Source organism: Erpetoichthys calabaricus, chromosome 2, assembly GCF_900747795.2.
Source record: "Erpetoichthys calabaricus chromosome 2, fErpCal1.3, whole genome shotgun sequence".
Lineage (NCBI taxonomy): Eukaryota > Metazoa > Chordata > Cladistia > Polypteriformes > Polypteridae > Erpetoichthys > Erpetoichthys calabaricus.
Genome location: NC_041395.2, coordinates 200,876,069 through 200,893,469, shown reverse-complemented (window position 1 = coordinate 200,893,469; position 17,401 = coordinate 200,876,069). Strand labels below are relative to the sequence as shown.

The 17,401-nt window shown below is 37.6% G+C and overlaps 1 protein-coding gene across 2 annotated transcripts in view; it reads left to right on the top strand.

Annotated features, from left to right (window-relative positions):
- The window catches only part of masp1 (MBL associated serine protease 1), a 206,672-nt gene that overhangs the window by 113,103 nt on the left and 76,168 nt on the right, over positions 1-17,401 (top strand). For both annotated transcript variants that reach the window (XM_051922229.1, XM_051922228.1), the window contains exons 7-8: positions 5,722-5,840; positions 7,215-7,293. In XM_051922229.1, the coding sequence (XP_051778189.1) occupies positions 5,722-5,840; positions 7,215-7,293 (198 nt within the window). The remainder of the gene's footprint in view (positions 1-5,721; positions 5,841-7,214; positions 7,294-17,401) is intronic.

Genomic DNA, 17,401 nt, shown 5'->3' with positions numbered 1-17,401 from the left:
GCAATCTGTTGGATTGGCAAATGTAAAGCATATGTCTTTGTTATATGCAAAAAAATAAGAAAAATCTCAGATTGTAAACATATGCAAACTGCTTAATAACTTTAATAATAATAGAAATGTTATGTAAATTGTGTATAAAACTCCCCCCCCCCCCCCAACCAACCCCCCCCAACTGGTCCGTGGAAAAATTTGCATCTAATAAAGTGGTCCTTGCTGTCAAAAAGGTTGGGGACCACTGATCTAGGAGATGAAGTCCCTTCACATTGTCATTGGAAAATGTGGTAGGAGTTAAACTATCTGCCACCCAGAACTCTAGGATATTCCTTTTGGAATGTCTGCAACAATTGGTTAAATGATGAGATACTTCTGGAAAGTGCAAACAGTTTTTAGTTATGGTAGGCTGTATTTTTTTCCTTACACGGAAACCAATTCTCCACTCCAACACTGTCAGTCTATTCCACTGATTTTGTATATCCCTCCTTTGCTTAGAAAATCCTTTCTCCTTTTGAGGCACTTCCTGCTCTTGTTTATTGGCCAGTCCTCAGTGCTTCCTCACCTCAAAGTTCACATCTCAACTTCAGGCAAGTAAACATGTTCAAATAATGAAGCACTCCATAAGAAGAGATAACACTAATGTGGCACTGCTACAAACTTTTCTTCAATAGCTGCACTGCAAAATCCCATTTTATTTTAACTCTAAAATATGCTCTTTATGCTGAAAACCCCTCTTTACTGCATAACCACTTGCACAATGCTATTAAACACTGACAGACAGATATTAATTTTCTACAGCCTGCACTTGACAGCTTTTACATCTTCATTTTGCCTTGAAAAATTCTCACCGGTCACTGTTACTGACATTATGAAATGTTGCTGCCCAACTGTAAATCGTGTCTAGACAGTACTACTAGCAAAATATAACACAATAACTCACATTTCTTCATTTCATGTGATGAAGAAAATGATGAGATAGATCTAAAACCTGCCAGTCATGAACTGTGGAAAGGATCTACAACAGCAGCAGTGCTCTGTAAGGTTGTAAGACGATTAATAATTATTCAAATTTATTTAAACTTGCTACGAATTATAACTTGGAACTTTCTATCTTATTATACTTGGGGGCTTTGCCCCCTGCTCGCTTCGCTCGCCAAACCCCGTATTTGGTTTTCCGGATACACACTTTTAAGATTGTTTTTTTTTTTAATTGTTGCTATTTCATTATTTTCACTTTTACTTCAGAACTTCTGTAAAAACAATCATCAAGACACTATATAAAAGAGGTCGGGATTGTCCTTCCGTCCTGTGAGTTTAAAGCGTAGCGGTATTCCGCTTATCACAGACTTACTACTTGTGGCTTGTGGTACGAAGCGACGCGGTGTGAGCAGAGTTCTGGTGCTCCCATCGTTCCCTTGCTTTTGTGCGTGTTCTTGGAGATTACGTAGGCTATTTTTAGATTTGCATACAAAGAAATTTTGTCCTGCCTTACTTCTTCTAACTTGGTCACTTCATTAGCAGTCATTCATTGACTTTTGTGACATGACGAAAGGCAAAGCCCTCACTGACTCACTCATCACTAATTCTCCAACTTCCCTTGTTAGGTAGAAGGCTGAAATTTGGCAGGCTCATTCCTTACAGCTTACTTACAAAAGTTAAGCAGGTTTTATTTCGAAATTCTATGAGTAACAGTCATAACTGAATCCTACTTACGTACATACTGTATATATACGTCCATAGCCTGCAGCTCGGTCGCCGTGTGAGGCGGGGTTACGTCCTGTGTCCCCCGGCCTCCCACGTAGTTGGCTGCCTGCCTATATTGCGTCCCCCATCCCCACGCCTCCCCTGTAGTTGGCTGCGTGCCTATTTTACACGTTTGGAGAAATGCCAATGCCTCTTAAACATCTTAGATTCACAGGTGACGATTTGAGTAGTGGACACTTTGATGTTTATGAATTTTTCAACTCTCAAAAGCTGGATGCAAAATTATCGATGAAACCGGTTGTACGCTAACAACTCTTGACAGATGCCGAATGTCACTTCAACACAACAAGTCCTGCAAATACTAACGTAATTGAAACAAGCCATGAAACTCAAACCGATTATGACAGCACCAATCCAAGCTGTGAGAAAACAGTAAAAAGGAGGCGTGTCAGATGTCGTGGTACATTTTCTGATGCAGTTAGGCGGAAACAACTTCGTGATGCTGCCGCCAAATACTCGCAGAAAAATCCACAAGTTAATAGACACGCTGTCGCTAAATACTAGCAGGCAAATTCACAAGTTCATAGACACGCTGTCGCTAAATACTCGCAGGCAAATCCACAAGTTAATAGAGACGCTGCCGCTAAATATTCGCACGCAAATCCACAAGTTAATAGAGCTTCTGTTTCTAGGTACGATCCCAATAATAAAAAGCGGCTCATACAAAAACAACAGGTTTGGCTCAAAAAAGCCGATTGTGGATTTGCGTACAGCCACCGAAACTTTGTAATGGCACGAGACTTCAGGTCACGTGTCTGCAAAAGAACCTAATTGAGGCAACTATTTTTACTGGCAGTGGCTCAGGGGAGAGCTTTTTATTCCTCCCATCCCCGTTATACCCTCTGATCTCCCATTTCAATTCAAACGCCTCCAATTTCCAGTAAGGCTCTGCTTTGCAATGACAATAAGTCTCAGGGACAAACCCTACAAAAGGTTGGCATTGATTTGAGGCAAGATTGCTTTTCACATGGCCAACTGTACGTTGCATGCTCAAGAGTAAGCTCAGTGCACAGCTTGGTCATATTACAACCGGAGGGCCGAACTGAAAACGTGGTATACAAAGAGATCCTTAACAAATAATTATTTGTATATTTTCCCTCAGTTTAAAAATGTTTACTTTTCTTCTTAATAACAATTTTAAGGCAGTATTTCGCCGCTGCGAAGCACGGGTATTTTGCTAGTATTTGTAATCTTGCGAGTCCCAATATGCTGAATCTTTTTAATGAGGTCAGGATAGGTTTCTCTGTTTGGAATTTCAGCATAGACAAAACGATCTACATCATCAGCATTTAATAATTTTTTTTACAAAGTAACAAAGTAAGTAGAGTTCTGCATTGGACTCCTGTCTGTAAAGTCATGCTATTTTCCTCTCACAGTTCCAAAAGTACATGGGTTTACCAAGGTGATACCCTAGCTTTTGTCTAGGTTTTTGTACAAGGGCTAGACAGAATGTTTTTGACTCCTGGGGTAAATTTAGGTTTTTAAATAAGCAGACAGATAAATATATATACATTAACAAAGTAACCAATAAATGCATGTGCGGTAAACTCCGTTTTTGAAATTCTCAAGATTCTTTATTTGTCACATGCATAGTTATACAGGACAACACACAGTGAAATGCATCCTGATCCGCTTATCAAAAACTGTGCAAAGTTAGAAGAATATCAGTTAGATTAACAAAAAGTCATAGATCGAAAGATAACAGTATAGTAGAACATAATAAATAAGTAAAATTATGTGAATAAAGTAGAATTAAGTGTTAAGGTGCAATAGTGTAGTAATTATTGTGCAAAACCAAAGTTAGACTGGTGCATAGTTAAATGAGGCAGTTTATTTGTTTGTGCTACTGCGATCTTTACTTTTTTATATTTTCTAATTTTCCTACTTTCATGTCCTTTAACTTTCTCCACATGTGTATAGCGCCAAGGTTTTTTTTTTTTTTTTTTTTTTTTTTTTTTTGAGCCTTTGTAATTTCCCTGGTTTCATAGTCTCTAACCTTCTCTGCATGTGTTTAGCGCCAACGTTTGTAAACATCTCTATGAAGTTCTACTTTGTCTTTTACTCACTGTAATTTAATTCTGAGCCGGATTGGACGTGCTTTTTTTCAATTCCACTTGTTCCGGGCTGATAATTACTTACCTTATTTTCTGAATTTGCACCTCGATTATTCTTTTTTGCTCTTTTTTCTGTCCAACGCATTTGAGTCTCTTTTCTCCGTGCCTTTCTTTCTACTTCGTTTAATCGTCGATGTTTCATTTCTATCCTATTCATTTAATTTCTACCCTATTCATTTCTACCGTTTTGACCTTATACACTTTATATGCACTGAGAGCCCTGGAGCTGTGTGTGCTGCATGACTGCCTTTACACTACTGATTTGTTTTTTTTTTGATATTGCTTGTAAGTAGGGTGTGTCTTGCAATACTCTCGTTCTATGTTCCCGTGAGACGCACCATGGCAGGTCTCTTTCGTCTCGCGGGTCTTTAAATTATCTTCCAAGAAAGATCACGTATCGTAGACTATCAGGACAGGGGACAGGATTTCTTTTTATAATAGATAGATAATGATGTTGTGGCGGTGCTATTCACAATGTGGGGACTAAGTAAGAGATAGCGCTCAGCTGACATCAGGGAGAAGCACTCTGTCTATAGTGCATAGAACTCTATTACTCAAAAAATAAAGGTTCTATTTAATGCAGATATTGCAGGTTCATAGCTTGCAACAAATGGCTGGCCTCAGCAGTTACCACAATTCAAATGAATCTATATTGTGTTGTGATTATGCAACAAAACACAAACTAATTTGCAGTATTTGTATTGTGGACAAGTGCAATGCAGTGAAAAGGTGGGGGCTGAGTGAGAGATAGCTCAGTTGATGTCACCAGGAAGAACTGTGCTTGCAGTGCTTAGAGGCAGTCCCTGTGCACAGGACTGTAGGATAGCTCCTATTGTGTAAAGAACTTCTTCTGAGTTTTTGTCATCAGGTTTGTATCTGGCAACTGGCGACTGGCCTCCAACTATTTCAACAGTGGAAATGTTCAGATTGGGACAGATTCATGACAAATCACATGGGCTTGACTAAATGCCTACTGACATGAAACATTAAAAGTTACCAATTGCTTTAACTTGCTTAGAAACTCTATCCTCAGCTTATCTCATATTCTCAACAAGAGGATGGGCTACAATTTATTAAATTCGATAACTGGTTTGTAGCACTTTATCCTATTTCACTATGGCTTAGGTCTATCACATAATCAGTTTCCTCTGTATTTTTTAATTGTGTGTGCACACAACACACCATGGAAGGTATGTAAAATTGAGTGCTGATTGGTATTGTGAACTCAGGGTTAGGGTTATTCAGGTAGACAATAGCGTTGGCTCTGATTTTAAAAAAATGTAATCCGTTTAGCTCTGAATTATTGTCATGTGTACAAAGTACTGCACAATGAAACTTTGTTTTGCATGCTTAATCAACATACACCATGCTGCCACTCTCGAAGTGCAATACCCTCTTTATAGGTTATGTAAAATATATCAGCACAGAATGCAATCAAAGAAAGTAACACTTTACTTGACCTGGGCTAAAATAACCTCAAGTAGCAGAAGTGAGTTTGAGTGGCAGAGATTTATAAAACTAACAGCTCTTGAAGTAACTTCTCTCAATGTTAATTTGAAACAGTAAATGTGTCTGTAATTTAATATTTCTGTTTTAAAACAGACAAGATTACAAATTTGTCAGTACTTTTTAATAAGTGTTTTTGAAATATCTAAATTTGTTCATTGCTCTTTATTTTAAAATTTTTAGCTGATTTCCTTGAAGAGTAAGTGTGCCAAATTTCAACAAAATCATTGTACTGGAAGCCAAGTTTTATATGAACAGGCAGACATGACAACAGTACTTTTCACGTTACATGTGAACTCACCCATAAAATTAAGCATCATTGTTTTATTTATGTTTTGTAAAGGCACACCATGTCCAGTCCCAAAGCCACCTGAAAATGGAAAAATTGTTCCTGCATTGAATAAGTACTCCTTTAAAGATCAAGTCCTCATTACATGTGATCCTGGCTTTAAGATTCTCAAGGTAACCATTACCAGTCATTTTCTTATACATGTCTTTTTGTGAGATGCTCTTGTGTGTTTGTTTGCCCATTGAAAGCATTGAATTGTATTATTATTTGGACCTTGGACACAGTGATATTTTTATACAGTTTCAGGTTGCAAATCACTTGCCTGACCACATTTACAGTGCATGGTCACTTTATAAACAAGAGAACTAGTACATGTCCACTTAAAGTTATATACTGTTAGCTTTACAGCAATCCCTTTATTTACTCCTCTTAGTTGTTTTTCACTCAGTTGATTTTTTTTCTTTAGAATAGTAATTTTTAATGTGATGAGTACTAATTAAGGAAGAACAAGCTGAGTCCTAGATTAAGCACATACAAAGTCATTAACTTCACTAATTTTAAAATAATTTTTTTTGAGGAATCTCATTCTTTGTCAAGTAGTTTAGCAATAGGGCATTTTTAAATCAGTTTGTGTATTACACAAAAAATAAAATTGAATGGTTATATGAACTTAAAAAGAAAAGGGCACATGGAAAACTAGTAAAATGCTTGAAGCAATAGAAAACAGGTAAGATTTTGAGGAAGGCAGCGAGGGGCATTTTCTTATGTAATGATTAATAAAAATGTAATTACATGTATCTTAAGTAAGATTTTTCCTTGTCTTGCTAGTCTAAGTGTATTTTTATAATTTTGTTATGTATGTAACACAGGTGTAAAAAGTATGATGGTTGCAAAGAAGTGACCTGTTAGGGGAGTTTAAGGAAGCAGTAACAAGGTTTTGCCTTGCTTGTAAAAGTCATCCATTTAATATTGCAGCATTTTATCTTCAGCAGAAGGACATCATTTGAAATTTGATTAATCCTTTAAATACCAACTGTATTGTATTTCATCACTGCAATTGAATGTCTATCCTTGTACATTATATTTTTTCATTGTCTAACTATCTGTAAACATTCTACAACTTAACACCAACAAAACTGAATAACAACCTCATGAATCACCAGGCCATCTCAGAATGTTTGACTACTTACTACTAAACTGCTGATCAATGCCCAAGTCACAACTTACCCCCTTTTATGCATATTTTCCTCAGTTCCCACCTCATGTTCTTCTCCAGACTTAACTTTGTTACATTAGATTTAACTTCTAATGGTTAAATGAATATCTCTTCAAATTACTCAGAGAATATTCAGTACTATCATCAATTTATAGACTAAACACATTTGTCAGATTTGACTTGATCCCTTATCACAGGCATGGTGTAGAAATTGAGACACTGAAGTTTTCTAAACTTTCAAGTTAAGCAGCTCCATCTCATAGTTACTCATAGTCTGCTTAGGTGTTAATATGCTGCACGAACATTAATTCACTGACTTTTTTGGTTTAAGGATGATACAGAGGTTGACAAATTCCAGATAGGATGTCTAAAAGATGGTTCTTGGAGCAGCAATGTCCCAATCTGTAAAAGTAAGAAACTCTTTTAAGTTTTTCCCTTTTTCAGATGGAGCCTAAGCCTTCTCCCATGTAATTGTCAATAGTTTATGTTCATTTTATAAATTAAGTATTACAGATAAACATTGGCAAAACAACCGAATCCCATTCACAACACCAGTGGTTTGTTGATACACTGTTTATTCCTTAAGCCAAGATATTGTGTAATCATACTTATGTGACAACAGCAAGTTAGAATTTGATAAAATTCTGAATATCTAAATTGATTTTAGAAATAATATAATAAAAGTCTGATCACTAAGCTTTATTGTCTGCTCAGGGGTTGTTTCTTTTTTATTTTTGCTTATACTGTTTCGTTCTGTTCTTTCTTCTTTTCCTTCAACTGTCTTACAGAAGAAGAGTAATGGAAGACATGAAGATCTATCATTAATACCCTTACAAATCACATTGCAATTTAGAGTTTGTCAAGAGCTGCAAAATCACAAGGTCTTTTATGGTAGAAATAGCCCTAACCCAGTTTTGCTTCTTTTATTGCTAACCTTTATCCTGGTTAAAAATGACAAAAAAAAAAAACATGAGAAATCAAGTCATAATTACTCCTGGTCTCTTGCTGCTCTTCAGGTTTCACATACATATAGTTAAACCTATTTGCTTCCTTGACATTTCTCTTTTCGTCCGCATATCTCTTCAGGTAATAGTACTCTGAAGAATTATTGACAAATAATTTGGTAAAGAATAACTAAAAATGGCATATTAAATCTAATCATAAGTAATGGAAAAAATGTTATGCTAAAAAACAACCAATCTACAGGTTGAGTAGAAGATCCATAGGAACAAAGTTAAAAACACAGGCAAGAATCTGTCCTTAAAAGTCAGAGCCCTGGTTACCCTTTATAACTGATGTCTCCTCAACTTGCCCTTTTCAGACTTTGCAGTCTGAGGAGAAGTTTACCAGCAGGCACAGACCACATTTTGTCCTGGCCTGTGTCCCCACTGCTAATCCCATGGTGTTCCACGGGGAGCCACCGAGCCCTGCTCTACTCTGTGTCCACCACTGCTGAATGGCTCCACCCGGTATGAGCACACTCCTGAGCATATGGTCACTCCCGCTACCTGGTTGCTTAACAGGAGAGACTCCACAGCCCCCTTCTGAGCGCTGGCCATACATCCCCCCCAAAGGCTCCATTCCAGTCTGATTGCTTCTTTTCAACATACACTCGGCTCTCGGTCTCTTTCTCTCTCACTCGCTTGCTCTTGCCTGCTTGGTTGCATCCATCATTTTAACCTCTGTTTCTCGTTTCATTTTTTTTTTCTTTTCTTCCAATCTCTCCCTGTGTCTTCTCACTCTTCTTTAAAACACTGGGAAGGGTTGCAGGTGCGATCGCCTGATTGCCACCCTGGGTTGATAATGAGACAAACAGACCAGCGCACGGCTGGCCAACTACCTCGGACCAACCCAAAGATGAGCCATCTCCTCAGTCAATCGCTCGTATTTACTCCTCTCCCCAGCATGAGCATGTCCATTATTTATTTATTTAAAATAATGACGGCAAACTACTTTATCAAAGAGCTGGTTGTTTATTAAATATTTTTGTAGCAGTGAGTCATGATCAAAAAACAAAATTAATAATATAATGTAATTACTTGCGTTAGGGTTTATAAAGCATATGTTTTGGCAGCACCTTACAATATAATTTAGTTAAACACAAAGACCAAATAGGTTTGTGGGGGCTAAAATACCTTTCTTAGACAACAAAGTCCAACACAAGTGATTAATGAATTGTGTTCTATTGTTAATTGTTAGTTGTGAAGAGTCTATGATAAATTGGAGTTCAAATTCCTTAAATATAACATTCTTGAAAGAAATATCCAATGGGAATTTAAAATCCCTGTTGAAGTCTCAAGGTAAAATTGTTGTCTTCAGTGACTCATGATAGATAGCAGGTCACTGTAACTCATTGCTGATAAATTATAGTGTTAGAAAAATATTGACTAATTTTGATTTACAGATAATGCGGCTATGAGGTTGTTTTTAGCGGAAATCCTAAGTACTTTATCATTCAATGTATGAATAATGTGTAACTATGCCATGGCCAAGGAGCTCATTACCATTTTCATTGATAGGTATATAAGATAAGTTGTTTGCATTTTTACTTATTTGGTCAATAGCATCTTGTAACTTCACCACTATGGTTTCAAAGAGTAGGAAAGTGAGCTCTCCTGGAGCAGAGGTTTGCATAAGTACAAGCTACTACAGTACACACAACTCTGCTGCCATTTCCTTTCTTTGCCTTTCTTGAAGTAATTTTGAAACAGTAAACTAATCTGTAATTGGAGTCTTTGAAAGTTTTTTCTCAGTTTTATTACTGATGAGTTTGTAAAGTCGACAATGCTTTCCAATGGGCTTTTCTGAAAATGAGTTCCATGCACACTATTTGTGATATCTCAGTGAAATTTTCTTAAAAAATAATTATCAACTTTAAACAAAATTAGTTCACTGCTAATTGTTGACAGGCGACAGTAGTTGTTTTTCACATTATATACTAGTACACATGATAAAATCTATTGTTAACTCCATCTATAGAAAAAGGCAGGGAACTGACATAGTATAAATTAAGGTTATTTAACTTTCCCAAATGAGATCATAATTCAAGAAAATAGATAAAAAAAGTACCACTTTAAAGGCTGTAACCAGAAAGTTCAAAAGCTAGCCAAATGACAGTTGATCTTTAATTAGAATTTGGCTCTATAGTCAGATGTAACCAAAATTAGACGCATTGTTCGCTCACACCATCAGAAACTTGGATGTCCGAAGTGAAATTTATAAAGGGGAAAGAAATTTGGTCGTAATTGGTGTAAGTTGAGGAGTGGTTCTGCTGCTACCCTCCCAGTTACCCTTTTCCTGATAAAGTGTATTCTCACCCCTGCAAAGTAACAGGATATCCTGGCCAAAAATTCTGTTTGCATATGTTTGCAAAGTGCTACTTGGTTGTTTTGCTCATTTACAAAAATTTGTTTTCAAATAATTGTATTACATTAAAAGCCTGTATATTCTGTTTTTTAGAATGCTGCCTTTGTGTTCCTCTTTGGTACATATGGTTGTTGCTATTCTGCTCATTTTCACCATGACAATCTGCCTGCCTACTTTCTGACAATTTTTTTGAATCTTGAACTTCAAGAAATATTTATTTGTTGCCACTGGCTTAGGCTTGTCACTGAGGAGACTAGGGCTGAAGAGCGAATTGTGTTTACCCCTGTCATTGTGGGTATATTGGGATGGCGTGCCCTGACAGAGGCTCTATTGTATTCACCTGAATATCACCTGATAAATATTGTATTGCATCAGTCACTGATTGGTGGGACCAATGGCAAATTACGGACTGGAGTAGCTAGGGGAGGAGCCCCAGCTAAATCATGACACCTTATCAATAAAGTTCATAAGGAAAACAAGTACACAGTTAAGCCTCAGTTTCATAAATCCTAAACATACACTATTTCAGCTGTTTTATTTTCTGTTTTACTCCTTCAGCTACCTTCAAAGTGCTTCTGCAACAAAAGTAGCATTGGAAGTGTGGTTTTGTATAGGACAGAATAGGTCCTGCCTTGCTATGGATTAAATATTTCATTCAGACAGTGGATGAGTGAGTAAATAATGTTCACCTTGCAACATCAGCAAATATTGTGTAATGTCATGTAACACAATGTAACATTTCCTAGTGTAAATCTACACTGTAACAGTAGAATTAGAGAGTCTGTTGTGATATTTAATTTATAAATATACTTATTTATTTTGAAATCTGTGGAAATCTATTTATCTATTGAATATGTACTTACAGGGTAAAATATGGCAGATAATCTACAGTATATCTTATGAAGAAAGTAATATGAAAGTAAATAATTGTTGATCAAAAAATCTGCATATACAGTATTTAGGTTTCCTATGTAATGTTTACCATAAATATGCAACAATATATGAAAATGAACTGCAAATCTTCCACATCATCATCCATACAAAGCTACTGAAGAAATTTTATAAAGTGCCACTTTCCACATTACTTTAACCCACAGAAACTTTTTTTTGTCACAGATAAAGAAAGAAGGTGTAAGTAGCTATATGTCAAGTTTATTGTTTTACTACAGACAGCATTCTTGCTTCCCTTAACTATTTTTTTTTTACTTTTCTCATTTTTTTCTGATAGTAATTTCAGACATGTAATAAAAAGAATTGCCTGTAATCTGGTGTGTTTCCTGGTTTGCTGACTATAAATCTGTGTTTGGTTCCATTCTTTCTTACCTTTGGGGAATAAGGCTGTGCATATTGTCAGTATGTTGAAAACTGAATATTATTTCAAAGCTACTGTGCACTTGGTGTTCACATGGTATTGTTTATTGGTATGTTTAAAGTACAGTAATCTTAATAATAATCCACAATCTTAAAAGTAACCCATTGAAGTCTACGTCTTCTACATAAAATAAGCATTCAGTGAACCCCAGCCAGTTCCTTCTGTATTCTAACAGTACTTATGCAAAAATATTGAAGCCTGTACCTAAAATGATGTCAGTGATATGTTACTTGATTAAATATCTATGGAATCTAAGCATAGACCCTGAATGGGTTTAAGTTTTAGCTTGCTTATAAACTGTAGAAATTTGCACTCTTGGACACACATAAATAACATTAGGTCTATATTTGCACAATATTTCCAATCTAAAGTTTGGCAGTACCCACTCAAGAATGCAGAAATTCTGAATCATGTGACCCTTGGTGTTGGATGGATTCAAGTTTGAGCACCTCTTGCAGAATGCTTGCTAGTTCCTCCTTTTTATCTTTTTTTCCCCTCATAGAAACCTTATAATTAACCTCTAGCACTTACCTCATTATACAGATTGTAATAGTGCCAGCTGGAAGAAGGTCCCATTAGGATGTATCTAACCCTTTGAAGAAAGCTCCACATGCTTTGAGCTCTCCAAGTAATGATTCTGTTGATATCAAAATAGAAACTCTCTGTACTGAGATGACTAAAACATTTTAGCAGACTAAAGTACATCTTTGTGACACAGTTTTCAGGAAGATCTGTAAGCCATTTGTTGTGAAATTAGTAAGCTCAAAGTTAAACAGAGAAAGGTGAGTCAGTCATTCTCCAACCCGCTATATCCTAACACAGGGGTGTGCTGGAGCCAAACCCAGCCAGCACAGGGCGTAAGGCAGGAACAAACCCCAGGCAGGGCGCCTGCCCACTACAGGGCACACACACACACCAAGCATACACTAAGACAATTTAGAATGGCCAATGAACCTAACCTGCATGTCTTTGGGAGGAAACCCACGCAGACACAGGGAGAACATGCAAACTCCATGCAGGGAGGATCCGGGAAGTGAACCCAGGTCTCCTTACTGCGAGGCAGCAGCGCTACCACTGCACCACCATGCCGCCCACAGAAAAAGGTGTCCAAAGAATATGGAGCTATGGTACTCACCCATAAGACTTAAATTTAGTTGCTGGAAAACCAAGTTGACCACAGTCTCCCCTAAATGATCACTGTTTGTGAGGGTGCAGAGGGTGGCAATGTCATTCAGTTCCTGTAAAGACTGTGGCATGCTCTCTTTCATAATTGAAGTAATTTTGCACCAGAAGTGAAAATGTGTGTGTGATTCAGTATATGTACTAGTATTTCAGTATAGCTGTACCTCGAACCATATCCTTTTTCTCTTGAAAGGTATCTCATTCACAGCCAAGTACCATGTTTCATCAGTTTTTCCATCTTCACAGCTATTTATTCTCTAATTTACATACATTGTCAGGTCTTCTGTATCTGTGAAAATGTTAAGAATAAGATGCCTTTCAGTGCTTTGCTCTTCATTTGCAGCTAACTCTGTCCTCAATGTTACGTCTTGCATGTTCTCTTTCTCCCATCAAATTAGAACTGAGTGTGTACTTTGTATGTGTTGAGTTCATATAGATGTTTTATAGCTAATGTAAATCTCTGGAGCACCAACCATGTTCAGATTGGTCTGTTTTCTTCATCACGCATAGTGAAAAATCTGCAATCTGAGTGAATAATTTATAAGTGTGACTTTTTTTAATATTTTATTACCATACATAAATGGATTCAGAATTTTTTTTTTTAACTCTGAATATGGGTGGAGTCGTGGCTCTGAGGCTAGGGTCTCTGCACTGGTATCAGAAGGTTGCCAGTTCAAATCCCATAAAAGCCAAAGGTGACTTTACTTTGTTGGGCCCTTGAGCAAGGCCCTTAACCTGCAATTGCTCCGTTCTGGGTATGACGTTGATCTGCATCCAGCCCTGCATGTAGGTCCTCCAACCTTCAGGGAAAAACCTGGGGTTTGGTGGCAGAATTGGAACTCTAGCCACAATAAAAAAACCTCACACTGTTCCATTCCATCTGAACTAGTGTGGTGCTGAGGTGTCCCCCGCTGCATGACTGCACTTGGGTTCTAACCTGGGATCCTGAGTTGGTTTGTCATGTGGTGGATGTGGCAATGTGCTGTATCAGTGCATGTGCCTAACCTCTCTCTCTCTCTCTAAAAATCTACTGAAATCCATCCACCTTACATCATACATGGTTGGAGAGCTTTTAGCTGGCTACTCAAAATATGTGAAATAAAAAGTAGGATACAGCATTTTTTTAATTTATTGATTCTACAATTATAGTAATTAGATAAATAGATGATTAGGTCTTATCAGTCATTGGCAGAGATTCAGTCTCAATTTAATGCCTTGTTTTTAACCTCCATGTGCTTAAAACATTAGGTAAAATAATAACATCACAAACTGACCCACAATTATCAGCTTTACATCCCAGAGTTAAAAACAGGACATCGCTTGACTCCAAAAGAAATACATTTCTCTTACAGTATGTGTGACAGGCAACAGTCAGCTTGTTAAGCATACAGATAGAAAAATCAGTGTGATATAAAATGCATATATAGGTAAATAGTATTAACAATCAATGAAGCAAAATTAAGTAAGCATAATGAATTCCGCATCCTACATCATCTAGGTCACTTCCAAGCTGAAATTTCATGCCGGATAGGGTTTTTTTGATGTACTGTCCATGCTGTTCTGTAGACGCACAAACAAATCAGCAAGGTGAGGACCAGGAACAAAGCAGTGAGCCACAGAAACTGAATGCAGCAAATGAAAAATGCACCAAACTTACATGCCATTGAAATCAGAAGATATCCAGTACCGCTATCAGTTCAAAAGTGGCAGAAATCACTGGGATCCTGGTACATCCATCTACAGTCCAGAGAAGCCTTATCAGAAGTGACCTTCATGGAAGAGATTCAACCAAAAAGCCATTTTTATGAGGCTGAAATGAATTACCTACCCATGAAAACACAAGGGCTGGAATACAGTAAAATGGCAGCTGGTGGTCTGGACTGATGAGTCACTTTTTCTGCCAAATGGCTGGAGAGTGGCACATTGATGAATGTGTATAGGCAACACTAAAGTGCTGTGAATTTGTCACTGCATGTTTTGGGCTGCATTTTAGCAAACAGAAAAAAATGGTGGCCTCTTCACTGCTGAAAAGTACAGGAATATTCTTATTTATCATGCAGCATCTTCAGGGAGGCATTTAATTGGTCCCAGTTTCGTGTTCCCTAACACACAGCCAAAGCCATAAAGTATTCACAGCAAAAAAAGGAATAGGGAATTCTGCTACAGATATGGCCCCCACAGATCCTTGATCTCAACATCATAAAGCTGGTTTGTGATTACTTGCACAGACAGAAGAAAGTAAGACAGCTACTGTAAAGTCTGCATTGGATTTGTGACAAGTTCTCCAAGAGCCTGGGAGCAGCCTACTGCATGAGTATCTTCAGAAACTGCATGCAAGTGTGCCAAAGAGAAGGCAATGGGTGGTCACACTAAATATTGATTTTATTTTTTTTCTGTAAATTGAATGTTATAGGAAGTTTATTGATAAATAAACCCTTCAGGCAAAAATCTGTTGGCTGTGATAAATGTGGGAGTTTTAGCTATGCAAAGGATAACTCAGTATTATCACACAAGATGACGCCGACTGGTATGGCTGGCCATCTCCTCGTCTCGTTAATCTATGTTTTAACTTCATTTTTATGTATTCGTTTATCTCAAAGTCTACTGTCCTATCATCGTGATTCTTTACTTAACATATTTTCTTGCTTGCTTTCCTCTCAATTTTCATCTCCTGATGGGATATTATGTGAACCTCCTTCTTTGTTTTATTCGTCTCCTGACTTCTTCAACTGGACGCACAGTGTTCACCTGTATCAGTGAGCTGAATGCCTCTCGGAGACGCAAACACACCTGCCGCTGCTGTGGAAAAAGAGCTGGTATTGCTGTTAAACAACGCTGACACAAGTCCCAGAGCTTGGATTCCTGCGAGTCGTCTATGACCCATCTTCTCCTGCACAGGACTCCATCCCTGATCCATGGCTGCTGGATACCAGATTTAATTTCTCCATCTCAAGGCGTCATCACTCTTCCTCGGTGTGCTCTCAGGGAGCAAATGCTGCTAAACACTCACCCCGCAGCGAGCTCTTCTACTTCTATCAAGGCTGATCTTTTGAACATGAGATCAGTGTCTAATAAAACTTTTATTCTGCAAGATTTTATTATCTCAAACTGGATTTCTTTTTCATCACTGAGTCCTGGATTGTAAATAGTGACTCTTCATGTTTTACTGACTTGGTACCATCAGGTTATTCATTTTTAAACTCTCCTCGGCTGACTCATCATGGTGGGGGCATTGCCACTGTTTTTAAAAGTATGTTCTTGTGTCTGAGCCTTACAAGGGTTCCATTTAGTAGATTCGAACTGCAACTTTTTGAAGTGTGCAGCTCTCCTTCTTTGTTGTTTGCTGTGGTTTATAGACCTCCTGTAATTAATGATACAGTATCTTCATTTCTGAATTCTCTGATCTCCTGGCTGATATTACCCTCTCCCATGACACAGTATTTTTGGTGATTTTAACATACACGTTTATTGTCAATCGAAACCTTTGGTTAATGACTTTTTATCACTATTGGACTCATTTGATTTTATCCAGCATATTAATACGCCAACTCACTCTCTTGGTCACACCCTTGATCTCGTTCTTACACATGATATTTCAGTTAATAATATTGATTTATGCGGTTTCTTTTACTGATTACTTTTCTATAATGATGGATTTGAATATTACTGTTTGTGTTCCTACTACTAGTTGTACTCCATGCCGTTCTCGCTTTTTAAATTCTTCTATTATATCCGATTTTAAAACCATATTCTCTAGTCTTGATGTACATGTCCAATATGATGGTATCGATGATTCTGTTTTTGAATTTAATTCTTCTTGTAAAACGGTTTTAGACTCAATTGCTCCACTCAAGATACGCTGTAATAAGAGAAGACCTGCTCACTGGCTAAATGAAACTACGCGATCGCTGCACCGCGCCTGTCGAACTGCGGAACGGTGTTGGAAAAAAGATGGGCTGATTGTTTCTAAACAGATTTTTAGGACTTCTCTATTCAACTTCCAGTTTGCAGTTAAAAAAGCTAAACATGATTTCTTCGCTGATTTAGTAGATCATTTAGATAGATAGATAGATAGATAGATAGATAGATAGATAGATAGATAGATAGATAGATAGATAGATAGATAGATAGATAGATAGATAGATAGATAGATAGATAGATAGATAGATAGATAGATAGATAGATAGATAGATAGATACTTTATTAATCCCAAAGGGAAATTCACATACTCCAGCAGCAGCATACTGATAAAGAAAATATTAAATTAAAGAGTGATAACAATGCAGGTATACAGACAGACAATAACTTTGAATAATGTTAATGTTTACCCCCCCCCCCCCCCGGGTGGTATTGAAGAGTCGCATAGTGTGGGGGAGGAACGATCTCCTCAGTCTGTCAGTGGAGCAGGAAAGTGACAGCAGTCTGTCGTTGAAGCTGCTCCTCTGTCTGGAGATGATACTGTTTAGTGGATGCAGTGGATTCTCCATGATTGACAGGAGCCTGCTCAGCACCTGTCACTCTGCCACAGATGTCAAACTGTCCAGCTCCATGCCTACAATAGAGCCTGCCTTCCTCACCAGTTTGTCCAGGCGTGAAGC